Here is a 21,766-nt window from a genome sequence, read left to right as displayed (position 1 = left end):
GAAATATTGAGAAAATCGCCTTTAAATGTGTCCAAGTGAAGTCCTTATTAATGCATATTACTTATCAAAAGTTAAGGTTTTATATATTTATGGTAGGGAATTTACAAAGTATCTTCATGGAACATGATATTTACTTAATCTGCTAATGATTTTTGGCATAAAAGAAAAATCGAAAAATTTTGACCCATACAATGTTTTTTTTTTTTTTTTTTTTTTTTTTGGCTATTACTACAAATATACCATGCTACTTATGCCTGGATGTGTAGTCTAGTGTCACATTTTTTTAGAACTGATTTCAACTTTTTTATATCATATAGCATATTTCTCACCTGATTCATGACTGTTTCATTGGAGAAATCAATATTATGGATAGAAGACTTGCATTTAAGCCAGAAGCAACTAATTGAAGTTAAAAACATCTCAATTAATTTATTAAAAATATGGAGTGTTTCACATTACACTACATTAATTGATGAAGTTTATTAGTGTTTATAACTCATGGATTACTGCAATGTTTTTATCAGCTTTCTGAACTCAGCTTTCGTTCTAAACTGCTATTCAACCTCTGATGGTAAAGAGGAGGTAGTCTAAAGTTGGTGTAATTGCACTGATACCTTATATATATATATATATATATATATATATATATATATATATATATATATATAACATTTTAAGTTCTCTTACAAATGCACACATTATCTCACTAGAATTCATTACTGTTCAAGGTCTTCTGCTATGCCAGCTGTCTGGCTCTGTACAAGGACTTCAGGATGAAATGTAAATACGAGCCTCAATTAGTTGCCCAAAGAAACCAATAGTCTCAGGAAATCAAATGATTTGAGCTGAACAATAAGCATACAGATGGAGAATGCACTCCTGCTCCATACAAAGTAGGGCCTCCACAAGTGAACAGCATTTTGGCCTTTTCATTAATTTGTTGGAATGGCTTTAGTGTCACTTAAAAGATAGTCCACTGCCAAAATAAACCATTCCCCTTCTCTTTCACATATTGCTTTTTATAAAAAAAAAAAACATAGTGATATTTACCCACTTTTCTCAATGTGAAAGAAGAGAGATCAGCTAATCCATCTACTTAAGGTTTAACGAAAGGCTTTCATATGAAATCATCCATTCTGCTTCTTTAATCAAGGAATCTAAAATGATGAATTATTTGAGGAAAATAATTAAAACATTTTTCATGGCAAGCTCAAGGGATGACACATTGCCAGCATTTCAGTAGTCAATACCAAAACTTATAAAATTAAATTCTCAATGGCAATTTTGAAATCACAGCAAAAACTAATATGATTAGTGCACCTGAAAATAATAGTAATTAGTATTTTAATAGTAGTTTTATTTTTATAGAAATAAAATAAATAAATAAATAAAAAAATAAAAAAATGAGAGGGGGAAAAACAGATTTTAACCCAATGCATTTCTGTATAGCAACAGGGGATGGAAAATGGGCAGCCCATTTAAATGATGCACAAGTTAATAGATTAAGAGTAATACATCTTATCCATAACCAGAAATACTTACTCTCCCATATTCTGAATCCCCAATGTAAACCAGTTTTCCTTTCATGATTATGTGTATAGCTCTGCCAATGTATATATGTTTCTATAACATTGCCGACATTGTATATTAAACTCCCACATGTTTACGGTAAGAGTGTTTCCTCTATCTTCATTTCTGCAATCTCTTTTTTCTCTCCTACACACAGAGTCACTCAGACACGGTATTTATTTTCCCTCCCTTGCTTTAGGTCAGTGACATTTGAAATGTTCAGTGCACTGGCATTCGAGAAAGAAAAGCCAGTTTAAAACTGACCTTGGACAGGAAAGCAAACTGTTCGCAGTACATGAGGTCCCTGGGCATGCCTTCTGAGCTCCACTTTCACCAATATCTCTCAGAACCAAAGAAAAGCCTCAGGTCCAATAAAAACACAAGCCAAAGGACAACTCTACAATGGTTATTCCTCAAAGACACCCCTATGGCTCCCATCCGCGGTTTACGTGCTGTCTATTTTTCACAGGAGAGAGATCATATGGGCCTCCATATGGGGTTCTCAGAGTTTGAGGCCTCAGTATGGTTATTTAATCATCATACAGCACAAGAGCACAAGCCTCAAGATGCAGTGTTCATATGTATGCAAATAAGTCTAATATTTTTGTTGCAACACTTTAAAGTGATTTAAAAGAAGGTATATCTCCTCAAAGCATAAATGTAAATGAGAAAAATCAAACGTAAACTTGCTGGTCACATTTACAGCTATGAAAACAAACAGAGCAAAATAATAGCCTTTTTTCTTTGCCTGGCAAGAAACCGTAGATGAATGTATTGTATGTCACATACTATATATTCAGCTGCCTTTTTTCCACCCAATGAACCTCAACTCTTTTCCACTGTTTATTTTAGACACGTCATGTAGTACTCATGTAGGTGGTGTGCAATAACTGTTGAGCAAATAGCTTGTTTACAGTCACATGATTCTGATGACGTGCAAAATTCAGAAGGAGGGCAGAAAGTGAAAAGCAGAATGGATGAGATGGAGGAAAGTCCATACTGTACTGATTTAGACACTAATACAAGAGAAGGGTATAAACAGAAAATCACAACATATGTTGGATGTGATCCTTATATTATGAAGAGGAGCAATTTTTCAACTCTATTGAAATACTTGCCTGCCATTGAGGCAGTGGATATAGGATATGCAACTAACCCCGATTGCAAACAAGCTATTTAGAAAGTAAATCCCCCATTTATATGAGGGATGTGGGTTATATGTCACTCCTGAAACTTTGCTTCATTTACAGGTTATATGGCCGTTGATCCTGTTAGTAGCATGTAAAACAACTTTTACTGAAATTCTGAATTGATTATAGCCTAGAAAGTGAGCAAAATAGCACTTCCATGATCACTAAAAAGCTGTCCCTCACATTAATTTATCACAATCTCACAATGTACAGAAAATATAATCAAAGAAGCTCTACAAACTGCAAATACAATGTCTTATTAGTTGGAAGCCCTGTATCTATTTATAAATTTCTTTATTAATATCTTAATTTAATATTATATCATATATTAACCATTAACACACAAAAGCATTATCCAAATCTGCTCCTCCCAACTACAGACACTTTTTTCCTGTGTTTTTCCCCACTTATGTACAACAGATTTTCATACACGATAAAAGCTCCTTGAGGTTTCTCAGTCTGACCGATTTGAGCATTAATAAACAATTCAAAACATAGGCATTCTGAGCTTGCTATAAATTCCTATATATAAATAAACTTCCTGCCCTCCAGCTGAATTTCGCGTCACAGCAATGACGTCATGTACAAACAACCTATTTCCCTCTACAATTCCCATGTACTTATATGTTCAGATGCACACTATGCTGTTTGATGCACTGGCCTAGTAGTACACAACTCAACAAAATCACAAGATTACAGCGCATAGGACTAATTTCATTGTGTCGTGATCATTTTGCTGCGATGTGGCTTGTTTCCATCGTATTGTGCTAATTGTATCGTTTCGCAGCTTGTTTCAATTGGGTTGTGCCTGGTTTCCATTGTGTTGCAGTTTTCGTTGTGTTGTGCTAATTTCATTGTAATGTGGCTTGTTTTTGTCGTGTTTTTACTAATTTTGCTGTGTTGTTGCTTTTTTTCCATTGTGCTGCGACTTAATTCAGTTGTGTTAATATCATTGTGATGTGGCTCGTTTCTGTTCTGTTGTGACTTTTTTATGCTGTTTTGCGACTTGTTTCCGCTGTGTTATTCAATTTTTTTTTGTGTGTTTGTGGCTTTTTTCTGGTGTGTTGGGCTAATTTCATTGTGTTGTGCACTACCAACGTACACAACAAAAATGAAAATTCTATCATTATTTACTTACCCTCGGGTCTTTCCAAACCTGTATGTCTGTCAGACATTTACAGAAGAAGAGTCTCAAAGACATTTCTCGGAATAAGAAAACATGACGTGTGCTTAGTGTCATAACCTTTGGCTTTCATTTACACAGAATCAAAGCTGAAAATTGACAACTTTCAGAAAACCGTAACAATATTTTTTTTAAACAGTAGTTATTTCCTTCAGGATACACAAATCTAGTTTAAATTCACTCATATAATCAAGAATTGAAGTACTATGAAAATGTAACACCTTTGACTGATCAGCCACAACCCTTGTGGTTATGTACAAACATGTCACTTGAATTCCTTGTTTCGTGCTGTTTATTAGCTCTTTTAGTTATCGGCCTCTTGTTGATGCTCTTGGCAACAGTACAGCAATCTGTCAAGGTGGCGTAGGTGTTGTGGCATTGTGTATTTTTCACTATCCTAAGAGAGAAGCATTGTAATTCCCCTCCTTTCTTTACTCTCAGAAGCTATATTTGTCATTTACATGGGGTGCAGAGTTTGTGTTCTTAAAGTTGGTTCTGAGAGGCAGTGGCATTCCTTCCAGTGTCCACCTGGGTTTATCTTCAAATGTCAAAGAGATTAGCTTCAGGCCACACTGTCTGCATCTGTTATCTAAATGTAAGGACAATTTCACATGCCCCCTCCCATGTCCATACACTATGTGGGGCTCTAATGAAAACACTTGGATTTATTGGATTTTAAAACTATGTAATTTCAGATGAGGATGTGTTTTTAATGGCACAGCTGACAGCCTAATTAAGGCCTATGGATGATGATGATTATTTTTGAAGCATTTGCCTAGTGAAATGTTGACAGATTTTTGCCCAGGTATAATTTTCTGTTTACTTGTGAGACATATTTGGTTGACTAAACAAATGTACCATTGTTTAAAGAACAACTTGCACTGCTTAATATTTTGTGAAAACTGTGTTTTTGCAAGGATTCAAAAAAGAGAAAAATAACATTTATTTGAAATGTAACAATGCAAGTCTTTACTGTAAATTACTGATAAATTTAATGCTTTCTTGTTGAATAAAAGTATTAAAAAACACATATATATTTTCAACAGTGACAAAACAATCTCAAACTTTTAAACAGTGTATATTGTCTTAAGCAAAAGCAAAAAATCTATATATAATATTTTATCAAATATATATATATAACTTGTAATAATATATACTCTATTATTTCAACTAACAGTAACTGTATAATGAATGACATATAATGGCACCATAAACAAGATAATGACTCAATTTGGGAGATCAAGCTTGTAACCTTTCAGTTACCAGCACCTGGACCTTAACAACTACACCACAGCTTCCCTCTCCTCCCTCAAAGAAACAGAAACTTCAATATGAAATTCCACAGGGCAGTAACATGCACAGAGCCCATTGTTTCTCACTGCTTATTGGCATGTATCCTCTGTAAATCATTGGTTGGATTTAATTAAACTAATTCATCATCACAGAGTAATGTAATCAACATCCTGAAATGGAGCCATCACTTCCTCCGCCGGGCTATGCCTTCCAATGCACCGTCTGTTAATACATCACATTCAAAACCACTCACTGCTCAATAAAGTGTCCATACATCACACCCAAGCCCCTGCAGGAGAATCGGCACATTCACACTTTCATGCATTTTTAAACACTGCTATTTAGTCCCTTTCAAAGACCCAATGCATTCAGAAGGTTTTGTGTTTGGATCCATTGCAAAGCTGATAGAATTTATATACCCAGATCTTTTGATGTCTGTTGTTATGTAGATCACCGTACAGGCTCCATTCCAGAGAAAACACCTTAGTATTAATGTCATTCATATAAATAATGCATAGCTTCTTTGGAGAAACAGAACCAAAAAAACAACTTCTCTGCAAACAATTATTTGCAAAGGACATATTTTACTGCATTGTTTTCAAGTCTGCCAGTCCATTACTCTGGGAATAAATGTACTGTACTCATGAGAACAGAATAACCCTTGGCTTGGTCCCAACTCTATAAAATTCAGGGGAAAGAGATCTGCAGACATAGCAGACAGGATTCACATAGAGAAAATTATTCTGTGATATTAATAATTGTAAAGTTTCACATCCTGTCCTTCAGAGAAAATAGACTACTGTACTTTCCATCATGCTGTTATGCTGACTTGCCTTCAAGGGATGTTGGTCATCCAAACCGCCGAATGAATGTTGAAATGCATGACTTCGGTGACTGTCACTGTATACAATATGACTGTTGTCCTGTCGAACTGTCTACCATTTCCTGCCATCTGAAGATGCTGTTTATATTTTTTTCAAAGATAAATGCCCATACAATGAAAGTCAATGGGGTCCAATGTTGTCCGGACCACAAGATTCTTCAAAGCATCATCTTTTGTGTTCTGTAGAAGAAATAAATTCATATTCTGTACGTCTGATGAGTAAATGATGACACTGGCTGTTCTCTATTTCATATGGTCATTTGCAATGAGATTTTATTAGTCACGTATTCCTTGCATGCATTATGATCAAATTAAGGGAAAATGCAAATGTTTCGTATAAATACCTACAAATATTATTGCGATCAGATCATTTCAAAGGAATGATTCATTTACTAAACTGGAGATCTATGTGAATTGCACATAGCTCTGGCAAAGGCAACATTTTGTAGGAAGCACTCCAGACATAACAGACGATCAGTTGAAACATGTCTAGAATACTCTTATAATACGTCTAGACTTTTCTGTTTGTTTAACTGAGGATCCGTTTTTGAAAGGGATCATGCTGCCACATAACATACAGGCACAGATTATTCACAAAGATGTGGTGTTAGTTTCGTCATTATTGTGGAAGGTGAAGGTCCCTGTGCTATTGTGCCTCACAGTAGACAATTTCCTCACTGAATGAAAACCATCTGTTTGCTCTCCTGCCTCTAAGCTTAGCGTATACCAACAGAGTTCTCTTAGACAACAGCAGGGGGCTAATGTAGGCTTTAGTAGTTTGGTGTCATCCAGAGGTATCGTGACAGCAAAGCTGTCAAGGTGTTGAAATATGCTCTTTTCACAGGGCTGCCGGTGACAAGCTAGTGATTTTGTCCCTAACAAAGGGAGCAGAGGAGCGAAAGAGAGAAGACGGCAGTGAAACTCAAAGATCTGTCAAGAAAAGAAAAATAATCTCTAACTATGGCAGCACAATATCTGCCAAGAAAAACTATTTATTCCAAAATATAATATGACAAAATCTTTACAAACTCAATGTAACCAGACCTGATGTAGCAGTAATACTATAGAAATAAGTGAATAAACAGAATGAACAGCAAGCATCATTACATATAAGTTAGGAAATTAATTCCCGTTAAGCAGCAACTTTCAATCAACTGAACGAATGATCGATCTAAAGAATGAAAGAACAAATGAACAAACAAACAAACAAATGACTGAACAACTATAAAAGTATTTTTATAATTTCAGACATTATAATTATTTTTTTTAAATGCTCATAAGCTCACGTATGTTCTGCTGTTTTACTTTCTTAAGATGATGTTATAAAAAATAAAAAACAAGATGGAAAGTAAAACTATAAATGTATTGCCTATTAAAATAATAGCCTCAGGAAAATGTTTTGTTTAAAATCTTGTAATTATACAAGAGGTAGAGGCAGAATCTTAATTAATTGCAATTAATTTATTTTTCAATTTAGAAGCTACAGCATTGACCCCTTTGTGAATAAAATAAAATAAAATAAAATAAAATGTGCTGTTATGGTGGAAGACAACTAACTAATAATATTTACATCTTTTTAAAATATTAGCATGAATTTATTTACATCACATAGTAATAATATTTTACCCAGAACATTGTAACACATAAAATAAAATACTGCATAGTAAAACCAATCTATAATTTTTTTTGCTAAAATAAACCAATAACACATAAAAAAGCATACGCACTAGGTAAAACCTTTACATCTTAGTATCTCTCAATTTAAAAAAAAATAAAATCAAGTCTCAATCTTATTTAAACTGCACCCAACTCTGCATGATTCATGCACAGAGAGTGAAGAAAGCTTTGCCTTTGTTTGGTCTGTCTGTTTGTTTGCTGCCCCCAAGCAGATGGCATCATCCACAGGAAGTGAATCAGCTTGGCTCTCACAGCACAGAGGATCCCACTAAATTAAAAGGATCATCTCCAAAGCTCCCTGCTTACATGCCAAACCCCCTGGCTGTCTGAAGTTATGATATATATGCTATACACACTCATGCATGCATTTATTCAATATATTTTGATGGCCACAATAACAAATTTTACTCTTTTATCACATTTAATCTGATTGAGTACTTGCCAATTCAACTATATTTAAGTCTTAGTAAGGAACACTGCCTGTTTTTTTAATTATGTTCTCTGTGGGCAATTTTTCATGATTTTAAAGGCTTAGACTTTCTTTTTTTATTATTATTAGTAGGGATTTTCAATCTGTACAGATGCCTAAGTGCATATAAACATACATTTTTTCCATTTGATGTCTATATATGTGGGCTGTAACTGTACCTAACAACTGAGAGAAATTAGAAAGTACCAGTAATGAAATTCCCATTTTAAAAATGTCGTTCTGATAAGCTGCTTTGATTTGGCTCATCTTGATGTTGTGAGACAATACAGAAATCATAAGAAAAAAAAATGACAGCAGCTTTTGCTCTGAACATTTCCAGATGATAAATGTGCCTCAAATAATTGTGGTGCTGCCAAATGTTTAATCACGATTAATTGCATCCCAAAGAAAAATTGTTTACATAATATATGTGTGTGTACTGTGTAAATTTATTATGTATATCTAAATACAGACACATACAGTACATATTTAGAAAATATTTACATATATTTACATGTATTCATTTATATTATAAACATAACATGTTTTTCTTAAATATATACATGCATGTGTATATATTTACAGTATAAACATACAGAACACACACATATAGTATGTACACAAAAACGTTTATTTTGGATGCAATTGATCGTTTGACAGCACTAAATAATTGAATAACTCTCAAAACAATGCCCATTGCTCTCTGAAAAAAGGTCACAAAGCTGCAATTGGGACAGTAACCTAAGGTACAAAAGCTAAAATGTACATAACTGTACCTTTTTACTCCTAAATGGTACATATTAGTGGTAATGGTACATATTGACTTCCAACACATACTCTACTGTACATCTCCTCATGAAACACAGAGCTCAAAAGATGTTAATCAAGTTGAATGTCACCTGATGATCTCATAAATGTCCCCTGTACAGTCTATTTTGTTAGCATTTCATTCTACGCTCAGAGGCGGCCATTGAGGTAAATATTGCATAATGCAGAATGCCTGTCCCTCAGTTCAACAACAAGATGTTATGCTACATTACCTCTCAAACCTCCTTTCTGCAGGTGTCAGATCTCTTGGGGAATAGGCACATTTACTCTCCATTTATTTCAGTATAAGGGGGCCATAGTAAACTGCCCCGAGAGGAGTGCTCATAAAATCCATACGTGTTTCTATGCATTCTATTCTAGATGGAAAGCGATTTTTGCAAGACCACAAAACAAAATATATTGTACAAGATTATATATGCACAGATTTTTTTTGCTTATAATAACTATAACCATTATTGATGTACCTGTACTTGTATATTATGTAAATTTACTGAATAGTTTTACATTAATTTAGCATTTAGCTTAATTTCAACTTCTTTAAATATAAATGTTTATGTCTTCTGCATATTTAACTTTTATATATAAAATGACAATAAAAAAAAAAAGTTTTCTGTGTGAATGAAATTACACGAAGAGCTTCTTGTAAAAGTTTAATCCAGGTTCTACAGTATATCATAGTTGATCAAAGAAGGGTTTAAGGGCCAGTAATGTACAATTAACTTGACAGATGTCTAAAGAAAACAGCTTTCATCTCTTAAAAAACAAGAACATCATGTGCTCGCCTTGTGGCTCACCGCTTGCATCGCCTGAGTGTTGTGAGTTAATGTTTTGCCCAGAACAAAAATGAGAACAAAACAAAAATCAATCTCGCTCACCCTCTCTGGTCAATTCAAACTTCAAGGGAGGAAAAAAAAAAGAAAAAGAAAGAGTTGAGCAATTTGTCACTGAAGCATGTCTTTGTATTTCACTTTGTATATTACACTGTGCTCAAGACAAAAGGCAGGAGCATATGGAACAGAATTAAATTAACCATATCGTTTCATTAAAACCCTAGGAATCCGTTTCTCTGTGAGCTTTTAGTCTACCCATAATTCTTTTCAGCGATACAGGAATTATTTTGGCTGTGTGGTCATTCTACTCATAACTCATGTCAAAACATTCACTGCACATGAGGGGCCATACTCCACTGACCAATATAAGAAATAGCACGATGTGCTTGGAAAGCTCTAAGACTGTCATCACAACACGTTTTTCTTCATTACAGGAAAGTGGGCTGTCTCCCAGCTCCCCTGATAACCCAAGATGTCGGGCTGGTCCCATAGGGAAGCTGGATGGGCAGCCTATCCAGGTCCCCGCTGGCCATGTGGCACTGAAAATGTGCAGCTGCCCTTCCCTGGAGGCCCTGGGAATGCGGTGATTACATTTCTCTGTGGTGGCAGAACTTGGGCACACCAATGCTAGGAATATGCACAGTCCAGAAACTGGAACAGCAAAAGCAATAACTATAAGATGAAAACCAAGGACTTAATATCAGGCAACAGCTAGACAGAAATTAAAAACACTACAGGTGAATCTTATTTAAAAACTAAGAGAATTAAGAGTTGAACATCATAATATAATGCGATTTGAGACATGAATACGAGCCGAGAGGCAAAAGCTTCTGCAGTATCGCTTTATAACTAGATTCAGTTACATAAGAAGAAGAAGACAGTCGTTTAAGGTGTTCTCAATGAAAGTCTTACTTGAGGAATATCAGTAGTGACATATATATAAACAGTCCCACTGTGAGTGATACATTAGTTAGGCACGTACTTGCCAATTACAACAAGCAATAAGATGCTTCAAAATTTTAATTACTTTGAAGATTGGTCTGAGTATTAACCAATGAATAAGAATTCCAGCTCAGTTTCTCAGAACGATGACTTTAAATAAATTGTGTCCTTTCTATCAAGAGTTAAAATTAATGAAGTGTCTTAGCCTAAAAAAGGTCAGGATAAATTAAAGTAGTTAGAGCACAGAGTGGGATAAGCTGTGCCACCTTTTACTTAAGTTAACCTCTAGTCAAGGAGAAAGAAGATAGAGATGGAATTAATGAATCTTATTAAATTTCAATGTCTGCTATCAACTAACATTAGAGGAAAGCGTCCAGAATGCAGGACCATAGAAAAAAAGGACTGAATCATAATTAAAAAGGGGTGACTGAGGGGGTTAAATTGAATCAAATAAGCTCATAATGATATACAAAATAAAATAAAAATCCAATTTTACTATCCAACTTTATAGTCTTAACCTAGTGCTAATTATAATACATTCAAGTTTAACATATTTCACAGGGGGGTGGGGGGGTACTCTTGCTAAAAAAAAAAAACATTCAAAAGATCCATTATTAGACTGATGAAACGTATATTTTCTTATTTCACATTCCAACAACCAAAGCCGCTGGGAAATATGAAATATGTCCTACTGTATAGTTGTCCAGTTTTTGTGTGGCTGAGGTAGCTTCTTCAGTGTGGGAACCAAACTCTTGATTGTTTTCTTTGAAAGGTGATTTTTTTTCTTTGCCAGCACTCCCTCAGATTTTTGGAAAAAAAAAACTGGCTACCACTTTAACAAGAGCAATGCATTTCCAAAGTATTGCCTGCATTTAAATGCAAAGCTTATTATCAACATCAGTTGAGTTACTGACACTGCTTTCCCTGAAGCAGATGGCACACCTTACCCCACAGCTACCATTTTTGGAAAATGTTTTGTTTAATAATTTAATAGATAATCTTTAGCCAAACAATTGATATGGTTTTAAGATTGGAAAATCTACATCTTAGATCTTTATTTTACGTGTTATGTAGAAAATTTACATTGACAATTGTTTTATTTTTCTAATGTGCTCCTTTCTGTCCTTGGCAGCTCTATATGATTAGGACTGTCTAACTAAATAGATAAATACATCTATGAATCTATGAAGCTGTATATATACATACATAGATTAAAGGGACAGCACTGCTTACTCATTGATTTTACTCCACTATTGTAAGCAACACGGTAACCTCGGGGAGCCAAAAATACGCACAAACACATGAATAAAATTACCCATCCCATTGGAGTGCTGTTAGTACACTCATGCGATAGCAATCTGTGTTGGCTTACAAACACATTAAATTGCACTGCACATTTTGTTGTGAAAAGCTGATTGAAACGCATTTCCTATCGATACATAATCTATGGTAATGAGCTCCACAAAATCCCCATGATAAATATGCCTGGAATCCATTCTAAGACATTATAAATAAAACAGAGCTAACATGATTAATCTAAATGATAATAGAATACCAGTGGTGAGAATAGTTGACCCACTGTGCCTGGAATCTGTAATAAATTAAGCTCTTCTAGAAATGTCCTGCATCTACATGAAGCAATTGGGCACAAGGTTTTAGCCTAAACTGATAGATCTTTTCATGAATACAATTAAATATTAAAAACAGGACACTTTCATCTCTTTAAAATTCCCAGCTATCATTCTCCACAATTTGCATGTGAAGTGCAACCTGGAATGAAATAAAGTGAGGAACAATAATGTGCAGGCAGATGCTGATTATTTGGTGCATAGAGATATGGGAATGCAGTGATGTTGACATAATGATCTGTTTTGAGGCATTGTGGGTTGGTTTAATGGTTACTTACATTTGTCCAGAACCTCATCAGAACCATCTGGACAGTCTGGTTCCCCATCACAAAGCCAGCTCTCGGACACACAGGTCAGTTGGTCACCGCACAGAAACTCTCCAACGTCACACAAAATGGGCTCTAATGAGAGAGGGGGTGGAGACAGAGATGGAGTATGGAATGAGGCGCAGTACAGTTATTAAATAACTGTAATAACTGCGGCAGTGGCTCAGTGGTTCATCCTCAGTGGTTCTCCTGACGAGCTGGATGGCGCCTTGAATGGCTGACACCGCAGTCGGTGTATGAAAGAGTGTGTGAATGGGTGAATGTGAGGCAACTTGTAAAGCGCTTTGGATGGCCATGTGGTCTGTTGAAAGCGCTATATAAATGCAGTCCATTTACCATTTTACCATTTAAATGTCTAAATTACATGACTGTCTAATAAATATAATGATTAGTAAGTATCCATGAAATGCGTGAACTCACAATGATTCATTATAGTGACATGAATGTGTTGTCAATAAATTTTACTGAACAGTCAGACAGGAATATTCAGTATTAAGGGCGATTTCAGTTTCAGAAACATCAGAACATCATTCTTCCATCCTCTTTTGTCAGTACAACAACCCTGACGTCCAGTGATATTTACAAGAAAAAAACATAACTATAAGACTATCAGAATATCAAGCAGCCATGAGAATCCTTCAGGTATCACTCAGAACTGGGCCACACATTTCCCTTCTAAAGAAGCTACATGATTTATGAACATATCAAAATGATTATGATCCAAAATGCTCCAATTCTGAAATGTTGAGCAGGAATGCAAGTGATAATTCTATGCACCACTGCTCTCTGTCCTTGCTGTGCCCCACCACCACCTTACTACACACACACACACACACACACACACACACACAATCCCCGCCAAGCAAATTCACTATCAAGGGACAGAATTATAAATGTCAAACGGTTTCATCTTGCTCCCGGTCTCTCCCTCTCTCTGTCTTTCTCAAACTCTCTATCTCTTTCAAGCTGTAGGCCTCAAAATTAGGCCACAACAAACTGAAAATGAACAGCATTTCTCACTACACCTCTACATTTAATGCTTTGATAGTGTTACATTTTGGAACTTGTATATTGAACAATTCCCAATTCCACATACTACGACTGTAGCTCACTGCTACATGCCAAGGAATGCTACCTTGTTTTGGTTCTGGTCACATGAAATCCATAATCTATATTGCAATGCTTTGTTTTTAAAGAAGCTGCAAATTTTTGGATGAAGTAAATGTGAAGTTTTTTATAATTTACTCACCTTCAGTTTCATTTCAAATCTTTATGACTTTCTTTGGTGGAACGCAAAAGAAGTTCAAGTTGACATAAGCATGAGTAAATCACATCAAATTTCATCTCGTTAATATCTCACTTACAAATAGGAACTGAACAAAGCACTTGCACTATTCGACATGTCGTGTAGTTATAAAATGGTGTTTTCTTAGGTTAGAAATACACAGATACACATCTTCAAATGCAGCAACATGGGAATTCAGCACCAGACAACTGACTTCACAAGTTGATCCTACATAATTTTAAAATCCAAAAATGTTCTTGCACATCTTATAATAAGAGGCACTGCTGCATTTCTCTCTAACATGACTGAAGATTAGTTCTATGGGAAAGAATGGATCTAGCAAATTGTTCGAGGGCTGGGTTCTTCTACAATTGATTCACTTTCTTTTGAGCCACACTGGCTCTGAAACTCGGTTGGTAATCTGGCCTGATTCAATTCAATGGCAGCTGCACATCAGTCAAAAAGCAATTACAGGGAATATGATGAGGACTGCCCTCTGTCCTTCATTCTTACTAACAAAAACAACAGCAATTCTGCTGCCCCGAATGAATAGTGACGGTGATTTGATTTTTGTAGTGGCTTTAAAAAAAAGACATGTCTATATTTTCGGATGAGTGGTTATTGAAACGGATTTCAAGCCAAAGCGATACTAGCTTCATATTTTGCAGGAAAATGCTGACTGACAGTTAAAACAAAAAAGTTCACCTGAATCAAATTCAACTGGAGGAAAAATAGCCAAGGAGAGGAAAGGTTTGGTCAGGCCTCCGAATAAAAGATCTCCTGAGTCCAGTCTGAAGGCATCTTTATCTTTGCAGCTGAATTGGTTACCATTTAAAAAACATTCCTTTTACCTGAAGACGGTTTCTTTCGCAAGCTGCAAAAACCCATAAAAGAGGCAACTTCAGAGCCTTGGAGCGGCATCTGTCCACAGATGTGTATCTGCTTTCATGTCGGGATACCCTTTAAAGCATAGCCCAATTTGAATTATTGGAATGACCAGTGATGCCACTTTACCTCCCCTTAGCAGACCTCAAGAGGCCTTCACTTCTTGACTCGGGTGTTTGATGCTTCCACAGCTCTGTTTCAATAGATTCTCCACAGAAAGTTCAAAATGTACAAAAAGAAAAACTGCACAAAACACTTCAAACCTGTCAAGGAATACAATCTTGCATCATTTGTTTTCTGACGCAAAAACGGAATTAACATCTGAAAGGAGGGAATGCTACACTGAACCACTAAATGCTGCGGTCATTCAGAGATAATTTCATACAGGCATGAAGAAGGAAGATAAAAATAACAACGCCCTAACTCTTTGATGAGGTAGCGGTAACCCATTACCATAACAGTAGGAAATGTTCAGTGAGGCTTGGATTGGCATGTTATTATGAGCTTCATTTCTGACACAAGCTGCCACCTCAACGAGAAGAGAACTTTGGCTCATTAAAGCTCCTCAGCCTTTGTGATTCCATCAGTTTCGATATGTAAAACTGTGACAGGGAGCCGGTGAATAGAAGCGATGGTCTTCAGAACTCTAGATGGAGGCTCTGTCAATCTTGTTTGATGAATATGTCAAGGAAAATAGTTGTTTGACGCTAGGCACCCATGCCACAGAGTAAGCTCAATTCATATACATGATGTTGTTTAATGCAAATATTCAAGCACAACCCATTCAAGCATCTTCACAAACAATTTCCATTTTCCATAATACATATGATACATTTTGCAATAAAAAAATCAGAAAATATATTTTAATACTTAAATTAATTTGCTATATATATATATATATGCAATTCATGCGTGTATTAGAACAGTGGTATATAAAGTACCTGGAAGTCATACTCAAGTAAAAGTACAGATATCGTACCAGAAAATGACTTTGATAGAAGTTGAAGTCCTGTTTAGAATATTACTTAAGTAAAAGTCTTAAAGTATGTGATATTTATTGTACTTAAGTAGCCTACACAAAGTATTTTTTAAATCTTAAATGTACTTAACTATTGAAAGTAAAAGTACTTGTAAGTAAATGCAAAATAAGCATATATATATATATATATATATATATATATATATATATATATATATATATATATATATATATATATATATATATATATATATATATATATATGAAGGTTAAGTGACATACAGCCAAGTATGGTGTCCCATACTCAGAATTCATGCTCTGCATTTAACCCATCCAAAGTGCACACACACAGCAATGAACACACACACCATGAACACACACCCAGAGCAGTGGGCAGCCATTTATGCTGTGACGGACAGGGTAGTTGGGGGTTCAGTGCGTTGCTCAAGGGCACCTCAGTCGTGGTATTGCCAGCCCGAGACTCAAACCCACAACCTTAGGGTTAGGAGTCAAACTCTCTAACCATTAGGCCATTATATATAGATGTTCATTCATAACTTGAATAGCAAGATTGTGTTCAGTTTTAACTCTTTCTTCCATTTTGTATTTTTGGGTAAAAAAATTAATAAATAGGCCTATTGTTTTGTTTTTAACATAAAACCTTGAATACTGATATGTGAAATAATTTAAAACATGGAAAAAAGTAGTCGAAATGTGAAATTAAAACCGCCAGTAGGTGACAGCAAGTGAATGTTAATGAGTGAGTCATTGAGATTCAACCGATACATTTAAATGGTTGATTCATACAGAAACAATGCATTTGACTGTGTTAATGAGTAAATCACTGAATCATTTATTCAACCGATTCATTCAAAAAGCTGATTCATTCAATAAGTAAACACTGTCCATTGCTCAGAGATGCAAAACATTGCTGTGATCTGTTTGGAACCATTTACATTAGCAAAATTGAGCAAAAACAAGCAATATTATGTCTAAAGTGTAAGTAGTTAATTGCTTTACTGAACTTATACGTATAACGTATAAAATGACTATTAAATGTGTTCATGCATCTGCAGAAAAACGGTACTCTTTGTGTGATATAGAAAAAGTTAACTAGGCCTACATGAAATTTAATAGTCCAAATATAAAAAGCATACAGAAGCATTTTTGCTGTCTACAATTTAGAATGCCTGGAATTTTGAGTTTTAATAGACTGATAAATCAATGTGCGTGCACTCTGTGTATGATTTGGTGATATAGCCTACTTGATAATGTCAGATTGCACATCATTACAACAACACCTACCATATTATCGCAGACAATGCTGTATCGCACACCTCAGAGTCGACTTGAGTGGGAAATAAAATCATCCGCTGCTGTGTGCGGCACACATTTGTTTGCACATGAGCAAAGGTGTTTTTTAGGAGTCTGACTTTCAAACACCAGACCACTGATTCGACAAACCTGCTATTCCTACAGACTGTCTTCTTCTGCCTATTTTGTAAAATTGGCTGAAATATTAAAACTCAAGTAAAGTAAATATACTCCCAGAAAATACTCAAGTACTGTAATAAGGTATTTTTACTTCGTAACATTACAACACTGTATTAGAATACGTGCAAGGTGCAAGGTGTTCTGGAGATTTTTTAATTGTTTAAGACCATTTTGTGATTTTAATCATCATACAGTAACCAGCAACAACCATCCCTTCCTCTTCTTATCAGATACATGAGATGCAGTCCTAAACAGTCTCTCACTGTCGGTGCTTGTAATGATTTTTGTTTCCTTCTCTTGACAGTTTTTAATGTCTTCACACTGCCCACAAGTCTGCTGCATTAGTGCACGCCTCTGTTTGATCGCATCACACAATTGTTCGGTAAAATTTAACCAGTCTTTATGTGTATTCGGCCAAACATCGAAAGAATTTTGTTGTTATTGTTGTTGCTATTTTCTGCCTAATAATTTCGGCTGCTGAATATTCGGTGCATCCCTAGAAAATACATAATCTCATCTAGCCTATTTCATTGATATCGCGATATGACATTTATCATGTAAAAATTTATACTGGTATTATTGTGGATGGTATGATATGGCACACCCCTAATATATATATAAAATATATATAGTGCTTTATAATGGCCAATTCATACTATTTTGGGTAAAAATAGGGAAAATAATAAATTTGATGTACACATACAATAATCCATGTTTTATTTCCTTCAGTGTACAATTTTTAATTTAATTGAATTAAATTATTATAAAACCTCTAAAAAAGATATGTATTTAACCATAAGCTAACTATGTTGTTACATATTATACTGCATCTCTAATATACCAAAGACAACAAAACAACTGTTTGAATATGCTCATCTACAATTGTGAGCCCCATTAATGAGCCTGAATCAATGATGCTCCAGTATAACCCTCAGAAATGAATCACCTTGCATTTAATTTAAGCTTTAACCGGATGCTCAACAGCTGTTCAAGCCCCTTCAGTCTCATTATCTTTCCAACTGTTCGCTGTCATCTAACGCACCCAAGACTGTCTCCTTACCTTGACAGCCCTACCGTGGCATAATAGAAAAGACAACATAACAATTTCTAAACTCAAGAAAGATAATCACTGTCAATTAAATCATAGCTAAGAGAAAATAACTATGTCAACAGCATAGAATGATTTACCTAATTTGCACCAAAAAGGTATTAGGCCATGTAAGTAAAGTGACATTTTCATATTGAGGTCAATGTACACAGTAATATGACATTCTCCTAGTTAGATTTCATAGGAAATCTTGCTATAAGTCATTCTAAGGCTGTGAAAATCCTTCAAGATTAGATATGATCCATATAATGCTTCTCTGACACTTGTGAAAGGATAAAAACTCACGCATGCTAAACCTTGCGTCTAACACAAACACATGCAACCGTCATGCGCTCCTCTTTTTGAGCTTTCCAACCCAAGACGGCCAGTGAACTATTTAATTTTCACCTTGACATATACTACATGGTATTTTGATCTAAATGTCACCTGCCTCAGTTTTGATCAGAAAACCGTGATTAACATTAATATTACCAGACACCTATTACATAAATGCCTTGAGAATGTCATTTAGCAGTGAGATTCACCCATATAACACCAGTGAATGTCAGTGTGAGAGCCAAACTATTTGTTCTGCTTCAATTTTCATTCATATTGATCTGCGTTTCCACTGAAAAAGCACATCAAATGGGGTTCGCGGAGACCATGCTTGAGGCTCCGGTTTGTGCCCATGTGCGGCCAGCCAGCTGAGTTTGAGGAGGGAGGGGATAATGATGCTCGGAGGTGCCACGCATTTACAAATTCCACAAGGCACTCCATCCAGGAAACACATCCTCTGCCAAAAGACCTTTACCATGGCAACTCTGAGCCAGTCGGACTGTGTGTAGCCCGGCTAGCGGAGAAATCAATAGGAAAGGACAACAGGGCCTTCATTAAGCTCTGCCTGACCTTCACTTTTCCAGTGAGGTCATTTGTATTTTCGAAACAACAGCGGGGGCATGTCAACAAATTATCAAAGGGAACGCAGTCAGATTTTTAAAAGCCATTGCCAGAGATGCCGACTGCTTGGTATAATCTACCTTGTAAACAATGAATAATTCATGAGCGTGAGTTTAAATGTACAGTCCTCAAAAGATATTCCTCCTTTCATGGTGTTGCTCGATGCAAGACAAATAAAGGCACAATCTAAATCTCTGTACACATCAGATATATTTAAACTCACAATGCATCATAGGTGACTATATACTTGTATGCTGTTTCAGGGTTATGTATACAGTGCCAATGTAAAAGCAATGCATCAAAAGCTATACTGCGAGGGTTCTCAACCTTTTAAACATGTCTGAAACATTTTGTGACTTAACACTGGATCTGTCTAAAATAATTAAGCTGCACACTTCTAAGTGGTGGCATTCTTGAGGAAAACAACACTTTTGACTATATATACATTATTACTGACTGAACAAGTGAGCTTAAAGGAGCCGTATGTAGGATTGTGGCCAAAACTGGTACTGCAATCACTATAAAAATACTGTAGAGCGGTGTATCCCCTCCCCCTACCCCCTGACTCAGGTTGCCAGATAAGCTGCAGGATTCAGCAGAAACGTAGGCAGCTTCAATGAGCTTCCAATGGTAAGTGACGAACAGACGTACACAGTAAGTTTTTTTTTTCTGTTAATTATGTTTATGCTTCATGAGAGATATTTTGATAAGTAATTATGTATTTAAAAAATGTACTAATTGTCATTAGTTAACTATAATAGTAAAGATTTATGCTCGTATGTGACAGTATAACCGTAAAAATGTATGCTCGTATGTGACAGTATAATCGTAAAGATGTATGCTCGTATGTGACAGTATAATCGTAAAGATGTATGCTCGTATGTGACAGACAGAACGGTAGCTGTTAGTCTAACTTGTAACGTTATGTATCTGTCATTAATGTAAGTACAAGCACAAGCCTATGTCAATATGTGTAGCCAATATCAAAGATACAGCTATTCATTTAGCTGATGCTATAAGTGAAAGTGGCCAGCTGTGGTCAGCTTTTTTACTTACCCTGCAGCACACGTCCATAACGCTAAAATATGTGATGTGAAAGATTACATGACATTCTATTATTTTTGGCTGTAGAACTTGCATGAAAAACAAGTAGTCTACAAAACATTCCAAATGGCCCAAATTTTTCACATCATAGGCTACACTGTGCTTTTCATTAGTGTTATGGACATTAGAAAAAGTTATTTTTCCTTGAAATTAAACCTAGTGCTTCCAAAACATCACTAACATAGTACATAGCCTAAAAGGTAGAGAATGTTTATTTTGAGTTAGCACTTGTACTGCTCTAACTTGTTGCAGCCTGATTCAGACCTCAGTTATGAGGTGCCCGCTGTCCTAAGTGAGGCTGATGAGAAAAAAAAAAAATATCTGAGAAAAAAAGGATAAAGTAAAACAAAAAACATATAAACAACAAAATAAAAATTCCTTATTTTTCAATAAGAAAAAAATTTAAATCGATTTACAAGTACTAAAGTTTTTGTCATAAGTAGGCTAACAAATAACCAACACATTTGCCACAGCAATTATAACGCGGGACAAATTCAATATCACCAATGGCTATCACAGGGTTGTTTTCAGTTCCATCAGAAAATATTGTTAGAGTAACTAAATTACATTAGCAATGGTCATACAGGTCAACTTGCAGCATGTGTAACTTAGTCCACGATATACGTGAAGAACAAATGACAAATCATTTTTACTGAGGTAACATTAGGCTACTGTCTCAATTACGTTTCAAATTGCCATAATGGGCGTGCTAATGTTGTTTTCCTCAGCGTCTCAGCATAATGACTAGGGATGGGCGTTTTCAGCAAATATCACATTCGAATATTTGAGCTCACAAAAAACGAATATTTGAATATTCATTTATTTAAATTAAGTTTAATGATACAGAAGTTATTCTTCAGCAACATTTATTGTTTCCGTAATTCTGAACAAGCTTACACACAATAAGCTTGAACATTACACATCGTGTTTTGTAGCTGAAAACCTTTGACAATGCGTGCAAACAAACAAAAGTACAGATTAAAAGCAAAAAAAAAAAGCAAAAAAAAAGTGAACAAAGAAAAAACATAAAGTAGCCTGCAGCAATTAGGCTATTGTAGAACGTAGACTATACACTTAACTTTGAAACTTTGAAACTGTCAGCAAATATTTTTTGCTTTTTTTTCTATTGTTTTATATGTTCTTGTTAAGAAATACGG

General features: G+C 35.4%; 1 protein-coding gene across 2 annotated transcripts in view; it reads right to left on the bottom strand.

The window, feature by feature from the left end:
- LOC132095394 (low-density lipoprotein receptor-related protein 1B-like) overlaps nt 1-21,766 on the bottom strand; it is a 281,074-nt gene that overhangs the window by 180,244 nt on the left and 79,064 nt on the right. Inside the window, exon 2 of one of the 2 annotated variants that reach the window (XM_059500325.1) lies at nt 12,771-12,893. The exons of the other annotated variant lie outside the window; for it this stretch is intronic. Coding sequence (XP_059356308.1) covers nt 12,771-12,893 — 123 coding nt within the window. The remainder of the gene's footprint in view (nt 1-12,770; nt 12,894-21,766) is intronic. 2 annotated transcript variants of the gene reach the window in all.

The sequence above is a fragment of the Carassius carassius genome, chromosome 19, assembly GCF_963082965.1.
Source record: "Carassius carassius chromosome 19, fCarCar2.1, whole genome shotgun sequence".
In the NCBI taxonomy this organism is placed as follows: Eukaryota; Metazoa; Chordata; class Actinopteri; order Cypriniformes; family Cyprinidae; genus Carassius; species Carassius carassius.
The sequence above is the reverse complement of the archived record's forward strand: the minus strand, read 5'-3'. Positions and strand labels throughout refer to the sequence as shown.